This window comes from Capricornis sumatraensis, chromosome 21 (assembly GCF_032405125.1).
Source record: "Capricornis sumatraensis isolate serow.1 chromosome 21, serow.2, whole genome shotgun sequence".
In the NCBI taxonomy this organism is placed as follows: Eukaryota; Metazoa; Chordata; class Mammalia; order Artiodactyla; family Bovidae; genus Capricornis; species Capricornis sumatraensis.
In genome coordinates, this window is record NC_091089.1 from 28,517,366 (window position 1) to 28,530,380 (window position 13,015).

General features: G+C 41.7%; 1 protein-coding gene across 1 annotated transcript in view; it reads right to left on the minus strand.

The window, feature by feature from the left end:
• Positions 1–839: 839 nt before the first annotated feature.
• Positions 840–13,015, minus strand: part of DSG1 (desmoglein 1) — a 40,314-nt gene continuing 28,138 nt past the window's right edge. The window contains exons 11-15 of the mRNA XM_068993612.1: positions 10,530–10,823; positions 7,215–7,348; positions 6,840–6,912; positions 4,892–5,100; positions 840–1,859 (exon numbers count right to left, since the gene is read on the minus strand). Of these exons, the coding sequence (XP_068849713.1) occupies positions 840–1,859; positions 4,892–5,100; positions 6,840–6,912; positions 7,215–7,348; positions 10,530–10,823 (1,730 nt within the window). The remainder of the gene's footprint in view (positions 1,860–4,891; positions 5,101–6,839; positions 6,913–7,214; positions 7,349–10,529; positions 10,824–13,015) is intronic.

Consider the following 13,015-nt stretch of genomic DNA (forward strand, 5'->3'; position numbering starts at 1 on the left):
ATCTAATGCCGTTATTAAGGTGGGAGTGGCTGGTCACTTCTGGACTTGGATGTGTAGCCAGGTTTTTACTCTTTAATGATTAAAGTGAAAGTGAAAGTGTTAGTAGCTCAGTTGTGTCCGACTCTTTGCGACCCCATGGGCTGTAGCGCACCAGTCTCCTCTGTCCACGGGATTTTTCCAGGCAAGAATACTGGAGTGGGTTGCCATTCCCTTCTCCGGGGATCTTCCTGACCCAGGATCGAACCCTGGTCTCCAGCATTGCAGGCAGATTCTTCACCCACTGAGCTATGAGGCAAGCCCTCTTTAATGGTTAACCCTGGTCTAAATATGTGGTTGAGTTTTTATTTATATCATCTGTGACACTGACCAGACCAGGCATTTGGGGCACATTTCAAATTCTTCCCACATACTTGAGTGTCTATCGCATGTTTAGTTGTCTTTAAATATTGCCTGAGCTATATGAAATTTCAAAACCAAGCAAGAAGAATGATGACCATTGCCATCTTAAGGTCAGTGTTCTGTTCCACGTGCTGGAGATACACTAGAGGCCACACAAAAGCACAGAAGACCCTACAGGCACAAAGAAGCCCCTGTCTCAAGTTTTAGTTCATGGTCATGATTGCCTTAGTATTCATATACAAAAAAAAGTTATAAAGGCTCAGGAGAGCTCTTGCCCAATGGCACTGTTTCCATCGATTTTTCTCATTGTGGTGTCTCACCTTGTGCCACAATTTTCTTAGCACGTGGTTGTGCATCCTAAATCACATTGTTAGTTTTCTGGTGATGGGAATTAAACCTAAATCACAACGATGGTGAAAAAAGCATGCTGGGGTCCCTGGCTACTTGGTATACTGAACTGTACTGTACTTTGTGATTCGACTCCGGGTTGTGGTAGGGGAGGCGGAACCGAGCGTGTTGCTAAAGTGATGCTCAGAGGAACCCCTCAAGTGGCCAATGGTGGCTGTGCCCCCTAGGCTGCTACTCAGGCCCGCACCACCTCCTAGGCTGCCCAGCCCGATGCCGCCACCACTTCCTCCACCGGCACTGCCCAGCAGGCTGCTGCCGCCCGTGATGCCGGAGCCGGAAACTACCCTCTCGGTCACAATCACGTTGTGGGTGTTCGATAACTCAGGGTGCATGCTCAGATTGCCCACTATGCCGGAAGTTGGCTGGATCACTCTTTCCGTCACTACTACATTCGAAGACTGCCTAGGATCAGGGATGGTCAGAGTGGTGGGCAGACTTGAACTTGGTGCTATTACCCTTTCTGTCACTATCACATTTGACCCGTCTCTCAAGTCAGGCATCTCTAGAATCCCTTGCAAGTCAGCACCGGAGATCGGACCGACTACCCGCTCTGTCACTACCACGTTTGATGCGTGTCGGTTATCGTGAATGTGGACAGTGGGCTTCAGAGTGCCCGAGGAGGTGTAAGACTCGGTCACGGTGACATTACCATAGCCCAGAGGATCAGGAATCGGCGTAGGGTGCTGTACCCCAGGTCCCGAGGGGTAGGTGTTCTCAGAGATGACGGTGGTGGTGCCGAAACGTGGGGAAATGGGTGGGTGTCCACCACCAGTGGGCTCTGTTCCCTGCGGAGGGCAGACCGGCTCAGTGTTGTCTGGTGGCCAAGAGGGATCAGAGTCTGGAAATGGCTCAACGTCTTTTCCCAGGCTGATGTCTGCCAACTTCTTAAACTTCGGCCCCAGTGTATCCAAGAAGCTGTCATCCAAGTCTTCTCCAATGAAGCTACAACAGCCCACAGAGCCCGCAGGGGAGCCTGCACCTTCAATATCGTAGATGAGCAGACAGTCATTGGATGGGCGTCCTTCGTCTTCATCCGCATAAGCATATGCTTTCTGAATTTGTAGATGAAAGAGAAAATGGAATGATGAATACATTTTTAATAGCAATAGAGGTCTTTATCATTATTTCTTCTTCCAGGGGTTTACCAGAAAACTACACGTAAAGCAAAATTCTAACATCTTCCAGAGACCCTTGTTGTTTAGTTGCTAAGTCGTGTCTGACTCTTTGCAACCCCATGGACTGTAGCCCACCAGGTTCCTCTCTCCATGGGATTTTCTAGGCAAGGATACTGGAGTAGGCTGCCATTTCCTTCTCCACAGACTCTTTAGAAGTCGTTATGTAATTACTTGAAAGAGTTTGGTTAGAAATTACCTTAACTGTAATTTTGATAATATATTTTGATATTTATTTAGATGGACTTTTTCATGTTGGTGCACTTTGGACACAAAATCATGAAAAGAATCACATGAATTATTTTTCAACCAACCTAGAAGGACATACTTACACAGAACTTAAAGTATGCCAGAATTGTGTATTTTTTGGATTTGTTTAAAAGACACAGTTTATAGTTGATTTGGGTTCATTTGGGATTGTACTTGTCTTCCTTCAGATGAAGTGAATATGGTGATTTATTTCAATGTGGTTTTTAAAGCAAGATAAGAGGAGAATTTGACCTTGGGTCTATGCTACTTTGAGATTCAAAATCGAAGGTGACCAAAGACAGTTCTTAAAAATGGAACTTCTGTCAAGTTAAAGTGAAAGCACACAGACGAGTGTGCTTTTATCTCATCTTTCTTGTCTGTGATACTGGATTGCAAACTTTCAGGTTAAACAGAAACACCTAGCAAACCACTCATTGTGCCATTTCAATTCAGAATTATGTTTTGAGTCCTTACTGTTTGCCAGACACTCGATTAGGAAGTTGGCAATAAAGTAATGAGCAAAACCAGGTAAAGTCCCTTTCTCATAGGGCTTACATTTCAGTAGGATGAACCAGAAAATAACGCATAAAGGTATCTGTCAGAAGGTGCAGAGTAAAGGAATAGAGAGATGGGGTTTCTCTTTCAGACAGAGTGGTCAGGGAAAGCATCTCATAAAGTGATGTTTGTTCAGAAACTGGAGTAAAGTCACTGGGAGAGTAAAGCAGAGAGAGAGAGGGTTCTGGACAGAAGGAGCTACAAGTGCAAAAGTTTTGAGGCAGAAATTGTACTTTTCATGAAAATAATATTCATGTGTAGGGACACAGATAAAAAATATGCCTATAGATTTCAGCAACAGTTTTCTTATTATTTGCTACCATTTGAAAGATTTTTACTGGTATTTCAGTTCAAAATATCAGCCACTGGGTTCAATCCCTGGGTCAGGAAGATTCCCTGGAGAAGGAAATGGCAACCACTCCACTATTCTTGCCTGGAAAATCCCATGGACAGAGGAGCCTGGCAGACTACAGCCCATGGAGTCAGACATAGACACGACTGAGCGACTTTTTCACTGTTTTTCTGATTAGGAGAGTTAATGAAGGTGTTTTAGGCCAGGATGTATAAGGACATAAAGGTATGAGAGACAGTCTCAGAGGTAAGAAATTTTTGAAGGTTTAAGTGCCCTATGAAGTATGCTACTGCTAAGTCGCTTCAGTCGTGTCTGACTCTGTGCTACCCCATAGACAGCAGCACACCAGGCTCCCCCATCCCTGGGATTCTCCAGGCAAGAACACTGGAGTGGGTTGCCATTTCCTTCTCCAATGCATGAAAGTGAAAAGTGAAAGTGAAGTCGCTCAGTCGTGTCCGACTCTGTGCGACCCCATAGACAGCAGCCCACCAGGCTCCTCCATCCATGGGATTTTCCAGGCAAGAGTACTGGAGTGGGGTGCCATTGCCTTCTCCACTATGAAGTATAACTAAGGGCAATTCTGTCTCTACCTGGAGATAGAAAAATTAATTATCTCTGGTTCTTAGAATATCCTAGAAGTGTACTATGGCTCTTGGGCCTACTCTTTCTTTTTTAAAAAAAATTTTATTGGAGTATTGTTGCTTTACAATGCTTTTGTTAGTTTCAGCTGTATAGCAAAGGGAATCAGTTATATGTGTTTATATATATATATATCCCCTTTTTAAAATTGCCTTTACTCTTACTATATCACTCCTTTACTCTGTGCTTGAAACTGAGCCAGGTACCAGCAACATAATGTAGAGCATGTGTGGACGTGGGCATGTGACTAACAGATTCTAACAATGGAACATTCCATAAAACATACAAAGTACTACAGAAATACACATAGAGAAACATCAATCCTATTTTGGATGAGAGAATGAACAGTTAACAATCTCAGAAAGGTGGAAATGTGTGAAGTGGATTGAAAGATGAGTGGGGGTTGGTAAGAGAGATGATCAGATAGAAGCATTCCAGGACGAGCACAGCATGAAAAAAGACATGGGGGGGAGTGGACCAGCGTGAATAAGGCAGAGGCGCTTGGCAAGTGGGGTTGTTGGTAAGGAGTAACTGGAGGTGTGAGGGCAGAGGTCAGCTGGTTAACGGCTATGTGAAGGAATTTTGGATTTTATTCCACAGGCAAAACAGAGCTGGGAGCCACTGGCTGTTTTAAAGCAGGGGAGTGCCGTCTATGGGGTTGCACAGAGTCGGACACGACTGAAGCGCCTTAGCAGCAGCAGCAGCAAAGTGCTCAAGTCAGAGTTTTAGAAATGTTATTCAACTGGAATATAGATTGCCAGCATCCATATCTAAAGACCAGAGGCTGGGAACCTAGTTAGGAGATGGCCACCATAACCTCGTTGAAAACAGTGGGGGTCTGGGGTAGAGGTGGGGCTTCCTTGATGGCTCAGCGGTGGAGAATCCACCTGCAATGCAGGAGACAGAGGAGATGGGTTCAATTCCTGGGTCGGAAAGATCCCCTGGAAGAGGGAATGGCAACCCACTCCAGTATTCTTTGCCTGAAAAATCCCTTGGACAGAGGAACCTGGTGGGTTATAGTCCAAAGGGTCGTAGAGTTGGGCATGACTGAGCTACTGAGCAAGGGGTAAAGATATGGGTGCAGGATGGAGGGAAGGCATGGGGACAGAGAGCTTACCTGGCAGAAGTAACTTTCCATGAAGTTCATATTCAGCCCTCCTTCTCTACATTCCCTCATAGAATTTCTTCTTAGTGTTCCAGGATATTCTTGACATATCTCGGGTCCTCCTGACATTTTAACTCCATCTGTTAGTTCAAATCCTGTCGTTCTTTCTCCTCCTCCCAGATCTTGCATTTCTCTGCCACCATACTCATTTGTGTAAACTCCTAAAAGTGTTGATCAAATTAAATTTTACTTTCCAGTAAACTATATTTTAAATCTAGTAAACTATATTTTCTCTAGTGTATTATAAACTAAAAATTAGTAACTTACTCTAATGTATAGTTTCTTCATTTAGGTATGCAGTTGTGAGCGAGCAAAGAAATAAAATGAAGGTAATACATAAAGAATGGAGATTATAAATATGATATTGAGTTCAAAATAATATTATTAACCAATTTGTTAATCCAGTAATTATTTTTTGTCTGTTACATGTGTTAGTCACTAAGTCATGTCCGACTCTTTGTGACCCCATGGACTGTAGCCCACCAGTCTCCTCTGTCCATGGAATTCTCAGTAGCCATACCTTCTCCAGCGGATTTTCCCAACTCAGGGATCGAACCCGGGTTTCCTGCACTGCAGGTGGAATTTTTTACTGTCTGAGCTACCAGGGAAGCCCATCATTTGTTGAGAGGTTACTGTATGTTGTACTGGGATAAGAGGGCTCCCTAGAGGTTACAAAACCCTATCTATACTTAAGAGAGTTTGATTTCAAATTGGAGGAAAATACCCAAATTCTAAAAATTAAAGAAAAAGTATAAGAATACTCAGTGTACATATATTAGACTCTAGCACAGGCACTCCAAAGCTTTCAGAGAAGAAAACATGGCTATGATGAGGGCAAAGGTTTGCATGGAGACTCTGGGATTTGCATTTGAATGTGAGGAGTGAGTAGAAGTCTGTTATAGTATTCCATATAGATGAGATAAAAGGGTGGCCTAGACTATGCAAGTGCCATTGACAGAGAGTGTTGACAATGGAACAGTCCTATGGCTTTCATATTTTAAAGCTGTTGAGTTTAGGTACAGCATTTCGTACTTCTTATTCGGATGCTGTTCATTGTGCTTTGTTCAAGGTTTGTAGACTTAATAAGGGAATAAATGCATAAATAAATCCTCGTGGATTTGAAGATTTGTCAAGTCTTGAGAACTGATTGGGTGTCAATGAATAGGAAGCTATGAGAGTCAACAATAAGTTTCTGCTTTTGAGGTGGAAGGTGTTGGTATCATTAACAAAAATGGATGCCTCATGGGGAGAAATAAGTTTAAAGACTAGCATCTCCCGCCTTTTGAATGTGGTCTAGTTCTGTAAGTTATAAACATTCTATGTCTTTTCCATTTTGAAGAGTTCAAAGTGGAAAGGTCATGATCACAAGTTTGAAAAGGACTGGAAAAAAAAAAGAATTGGTAATATTTATTTACCTTGAAAAGAAGCAAGATGGTACAATTATTTTCAAAATATGAGTTTTTAATTAATTGCTCTTTTTATTAGACTGATTTTGTGAATTGTAGAAGCAGAGGCTAGCCTCAATAAATGAGCATACATCTATTTAATAGGGTTGTTTTTAAGTTCAAATGAGTAGTTTTTAATAAATAACAATTGCTCTATTAAACAAAAAAATCTCAACCAAAATTGACTTTTGTACTTCTCTATTTACAGAAATCCCAATCATCACCTGTGTACTTTTTGATGATTACGGAAGATTTAAAAAAATACCAGCTTAAAAGAATAATAATTACTGTAGGTTTTTCTTTATCATTTAATTTGCAAATTAGTCATCTAAAAAAGAATGATAGGAACAATTGTAAAGATAAGACGGTTGGGAAATAGTAAGGTATACAAAGACAGAGAACAGAGTTCCTTCTTAGTAATTGAATTGTTAAAACTTTAAAAAAATTTTTCTTACCTGAGTTGTCAACGTACTCAATTACATTTGCATTAGTGCCTGGTATGCATGGTACACCAATATTGGTCAGAGCCTAAAGGACAGGAAACATTTTCCCATTTGTAATGATTCTTTTCTTTCAATGATTATACAGTGGGCTTGTTCTCAAATTATCTGAGACATTACAAAGAAAAACACTAAAAGCAATGTGAACCTTATTGATAAAGGCTTTCTTGGTTACTGTCACCCAATTCTGATGCACCTTTGGTTTCTCTTGGTTCTCCCTTTTGGCTCTCTCAGAAAAAAGAACAGTCTAGACTGTGAGTGATTCCCTGTGTCTTGGTTCAAGAGTTTTGAAGCCTGTGAAGGGGCCACCTGTTATTGATGAACACTTACCCCAGGATCGGCCTGTGCACCTTCCACTGCCCACGAGTGAATTGCTCCGTCGGAACATTCAGGAACAGGCTCAAAGCCAGCCCCGCCGCCAGGGGCGCCTCCATAGTCACAGCAGATCAGCAAGAACGGGACCACTGATGGGGAAAAGACAGGAATATTGGAATTACCAGTGGGACCACAGTAAAAGAAAACGACCTACCCTTATGATTAAATTTGAATCCCTAATTTAACTCCACTTGATCAATAACCTCAGATATGCAGATGACAGCACCCTTATGGCCGAAAGTGAAGAGGAACTAAAAAGGCTCTGATGAAAGTGAAAGTGGAGAGTGAAAAAGTTGGCTTAAAGCTCAACATTCAGAAAATGAAGATCATGGCATCCGGTCCCATCACTTCATGGGAAATAGATGGGGAAACAGTGGAAACAGTGTCACTATTTTTTTGGGCTCCAAAATCACTGCAGATGGTAACTGCAGCCATGAAATTAAAAGACGTTTACTCCTTGGAAGAAAAGTTATGACCAACCTAGATAGCATATTCAAAAGCAGAGACATTGCTTTGCCAACTAAGGTGCATCTAGTCAAGGCTGTGGTTTTTCCTGTGGTCATGTATGGATGTGAGAGTTGGACTGTGAAGAAGGCTGAGCACTGAAGAATTGATGCTTTTGAACCATGGTGCTGGAGAAGACTCTTGAGAGTCCCTTGGACTGCACGGAGATCCAACCAGTCCATTCTGAAGGAGATCAACCCTGGGATTTCTTTGGAGGGAATGATGCTGAAGCTGAAACTCCGGTACTTTGGCCACCTCATGAGAAGAGTTGACTCACTGGAAAAGACTCTGATGCTGGGAGGGATTGGGGGCAGGAAGAGAAGGATGATGAGATGATGATGAGGCAGAGGATGAGATGGCTGGATGGCATCACTGACTTGATGGACGTGAGTCTGAGTGAACTCCGGGAGTTGGTGATGGACAGGGAGGCCTGGCGTGCTGCGATTCATGGGGTCGCAAAGAGTCGGACACGACCAAGTGACTGAACTGAACTGATTCTAACATAATTATGAAAGTTTCAGAAAACAAGCTGAATATTGGTGAGATACCAAAATCAGTGTGAGCTTCAGACTGCAGTCAATTTTTACTTGTTACAGAGTATTCCAATTACAGATGGTATTATACTATTAAAACAGATGAGTTCCCCCCCCCACCCCCGCCCTGTCATTACTTAGGGAAGTATTAAAGGAGAAATATTCCTCAGAGATTGTAACATTTGGCTCATCTCCACTCTGTCATCCTCTAAAGAAATGTTAAAGATTGCTTGGAGAATCCATTGAACATTATACCCTCATATTTAGATCTTTGACTAGGTCCTCTCTAGTGATCACAGGATGTGGTCTGTCTCTTTTTTAAAAAATTTAAATTTATTTGCTTAATCATTTTATTATTTTTGGCTGTGCTGGGTTTTTGGTTGCTGCACGCAGGGGCTTTTCTCCGGTTGTGGCAATTGGGGGCTGCTCTTTAGTTGTGGCGTGTGGGCTTTTCACTGCTGTGGCTTCTCTTGTGGCTGAATACAGGGTCTAGGCCCACAGGCTTCAGTAGCTGTGGCTTGTGGACTCAGTAGCTGAAGCTCCCAGGCACCGGAGAACAGAATCAATAGCTGTGGCACGTAGGCTTAGTGTCTCAGGAGCATGTGAGATCTTCCCGGATCAGGACTTGAACCATGTCTCCTGCACTGGCAGGCAGATTCTTTACTACTGAGCCACCAGGGGAGCCTGTGGTCTACTTCTAAAAGCTCCCATGCGTGATACTTCTTTTTCATTATCAAAGTGTTGTTGTGAAGTAAGTCTTATTATTTCACAGAAGGCAAAAGCAAGGCCCAGAGAGTTCGATATTGAAACTCCAAATAAAAATCTTAACTTATCTACTTAAAAATATTGTAATATATAGTGGAACTATGTGTAACTTTGTTCTGTGTTTTCCAGGTCTCCTATAAATGTATTATACCTTCATAATTTAAAAAATAAAAATTAGAAAATAGATACTAAAAAAAACACAAGGCTCAGAAAAGCTGGGTAACCATGGAAAGACTCAGACAATTGAATTTAGAAGCTGGGGTTCACCCCTTCTTCTCTTTGGCTCTCCTTTTCTTAGACCGTGCAGCTTTAGCATAGCTTTTGAACTGTGGTGTTGGAGAAGACTCTTGACTGTCCCTTGAACTGCAAGGAGATCCAATCAGTCAATCCTAAAGGAACTCAGTCCTGAATATTCATTTGAAGGACTGATGCTGAAGCTGAAGCTCCAATACTCTGGCCACCTGATGCGAAGAACTGACTCACTGGAAAGGACCCTGTTGCTGGGAAAGATTGAAGGCAGGAGGAAACGGGGACGATAGAGGATGAGATGGCTGGATGGCATCACTGACTAGATGGGCATGAGTTTGAGCAAGCTGTGGGAGTTGGTGATGGACAGGGAAGCGTGACATGCTGCACTTCATGGGGTTGCAAAGAGTCGGACACAACTGAGCGACTGAACTGAGGTGAGATGAAGTCCCCTCAAGGTCAACCCCTGCCTATGTTTGTAGTACCAGCCCTCATCACACTGTCAGACACATCCTTTATTTCTTCTCTGCTGGAGTCCTTTATTGCGGTTGCTTGTACTCTCATTCTTTTGGGACTGTGCACGTGGATTTCTTCTTCTTCTTCTTGTCCAGTAGGCTAGCTCCTAGTCATCTGTTAAAACCCAACTCAGAGTTTACTTGCTCTATGTAGCTTTTTCTGATTGTTTCAACCAATTGTTTCTTACTGTCTTCTTCACTCAAACAGCAATTTGAACCTGTCTGTTATGGTGGTGGTTGGTGGTGATTTAGTTGCTGTGTTCGACTGTTGTAACCCCATAGACTATAGCCCCCCAGGCTCCTCTGTCCATGGGATTTCCCAGGCCAGAATACTGGAGTGGGTTGCCATTTCCTTCCCCAGAGAATCTGCCCCTCCCAAGGATCAAACTCAAGTCTCTTGCATTTCAGGCAGTCTCCTGCCTTGCAGGTGAATTCTTAACCAACTGAGCCACCAGGGAAGCCTGTTATGGTACTTCCCTATTACATTGAAACTCAATGCAAACTAGTTTTTATCCTCCACTGGACTCTAAGAAATCAAACTGATTTTTTTTTCATGTCATAAACCCAACACCAAACATAGAAATTTCTTGATAATTTTGCACAAAATAAGAATGTATAGAATATATTTCATCAAAGAGACAGAAAACTAATTGCCTCCCTAGTTTTTTTGGAGGGACGCATAAAAACAGAACTGTTCAAATACTTACATCCTAGGACCAAGAATCCCATGATGAGTAGTCCAATGCCAGCAGGACCAAAATGTACATTATCTCCTAGTGGCTGATAAACACCAGGTTGACCTCCAGCATTACCATTTGTGTCACCAGCATAAGTATTTTTGTCAGTACCAACACCAGTTGTGTAGCCATTAGTGGCAACATGTCTGGAAGTAAGGCCATATTCAGTGGTAGTACTTCCATTTAAATTTGTACGATCAGTTTCCCAGCCACCGTTTTCAAGGTTAATAATAATTGTACCAGTACATGTTCTTTGAAGAGCATCTGTAACAAAGTTTAAAACGAAAGAAATATTTTATACATGTAGGTTAATGATTGTTGGACGATACAAAACTATTTTCTCTTTGCATAAATACTTATTTCAGTGTCTTAATTCCTACCAATTCAATAACCCCCCCATATTGTCTTTTGTCTGTGACTCAGTTTTTAAATCAAATCATTACGAGTAAATATTAGTGCTTGAGAAAAACTGTTCCATGTGTTGAGAAACATACACAGTAAACATCACGTTATGTGTTGGTCAGCAGTGTGTTATAAGCCCATGTGGAGACATTTCTAGACTATGTGTTGCATACTTCTCCATATTTTGTTTGCTGTTTGACTGTCTTTCATCTTCAGTTCTCGTTTTTTTTTTTTTCCCTTTTATAGGCTGACAAAACCAACAGACTTTGAGCAGGTTGGTCTGTCATTTGTATAGAAATCACCTACTGATAAAACATCATATCCTCAAACTCATAACTGTCAGTTCAAACGACTCATAGGAGGGAGAATTTGGCACTATTGGAGGTGGGGGGTGGATTTTCATTATTAATAAAGTGAAGAACTTTTGTTTCACTATCAGATATTCCAAATTTGCTTTCTTCTTGTCCTTCGAAGTTTCGGTAAATTATTGTCTTTGTTGGCTACACATGAGAGGAGAGATCTTTGTGATTTGTTTCAACTTAATGGCTCCACACTTGCTATTGGTTTCAGCAAGTTACTATAATTGTTATTGTTGTTCAGTTGCTAAGTTGTGTCAGACTCTTGCAACCCCATGAGCTGTATTATCTCTATTTTATAGATATAAGTTTTGTTGTCAGACTTTGTTCATCATTGTCATTCTAGAATCTGGCACAACGGCTAACGTTTGGTTAGAATTCAACACATAGTTTCTGAATAAATGGATACGAGTATTCCTGAAAGCAGGTGATAGAGACAGGCTCACATCCTAGTCTGTGTGCACGTGTGCACGTGTGCCCAGTCGTGTCCGACTCTTTGCAACCCCCTGGACTGCAGCCCAGCAGGCTCCTCTGTCCATGGAATTTTCTAGGCAAGAATTCTGGAGCAGGTTGCCATTGTCTACTCCAGGGGGTCTGCCTGACCCAGCGATTGAACCCACATCTCTTGAGTCTCCTGCACTGGCAAGCAGATTCTTGGCCGTTGCACCACCCAAGAAGCCCACATCCTAATCTACCTGAAATCAAAGTCCATGTCATTTCAGTCAAGCTAAGCTGATTCTATTGTTATTGCTGTGTCAGAGTACAACAATTCTATTGTTACTGTTTTTGTTATTTTTATTATTATCATCAGATCCAATGTTTATCCCAGAAAACTATATTTTTTAATGACAAAGCTAATGTTCCCTACTTGCCCTAAACCAACAGTTTTAGTAAGCTTAAGTTTCAATTTCCCCTTCATGTGTCCAGTTAAGCTTGATGTTGGGTGTAAGAAAAGGAGTAAACTAGCAATTGCTTAAGACAATTTCAGCACTGAAATAAGCTCTATCTGTGGATGGAATAAACATTTCTATTTGTAATATACTTTCCTCCTAGTGATCTAACCTAGTTTAAAGCTGTTGGTCTTGAAAAGTAGTAAACTTGCTAATTCCAAATTGTTTACATGAAGTTGTACATCAAGTAAGGATCATATAAAGTTAAGCTAGCTTGGCTTTGTGTCTATTTGAAAATAATTTTACAATATCATTAAAAATTTTCAATTACCGACATTAGTAGGAACTAACATTTATTGAAAGTCAGCACTTGTCTAGCACTTTACTGTAATGACTCCTTGAATGTGAAAGTGTTAGTTGCTCAGTCATCTCTGACTCTTTGCAACCCCATGGACTGTATAGCTCACTGGGCTCCCCTGTCCATGGAATTCTCCTGGAAAGAATAATGGAGTGGGTTGCCATGCCCTTCTCCAGGGGATTTTCCCAACCCTGGGATCGAACCCAGGTCTCTCACATCGCAGGCAGATTCTTTACTGTCTGAGCCACCAGGGAAGTACCTAATAACTCCTTAAGTACTTCTAAATCCATAATGTTACTGTCCCACTTTATGGAAGAAAATCTGAGGGATAAATGGGTTAAATAACTTCTCTAAAATCTGTAGCTAGTAAGTGATGGTACAATATACCAATCCAGTTTCATCCCAGAGCTCACTGTCCTAACCATAAATTATAATGTCTCTTGTATCATT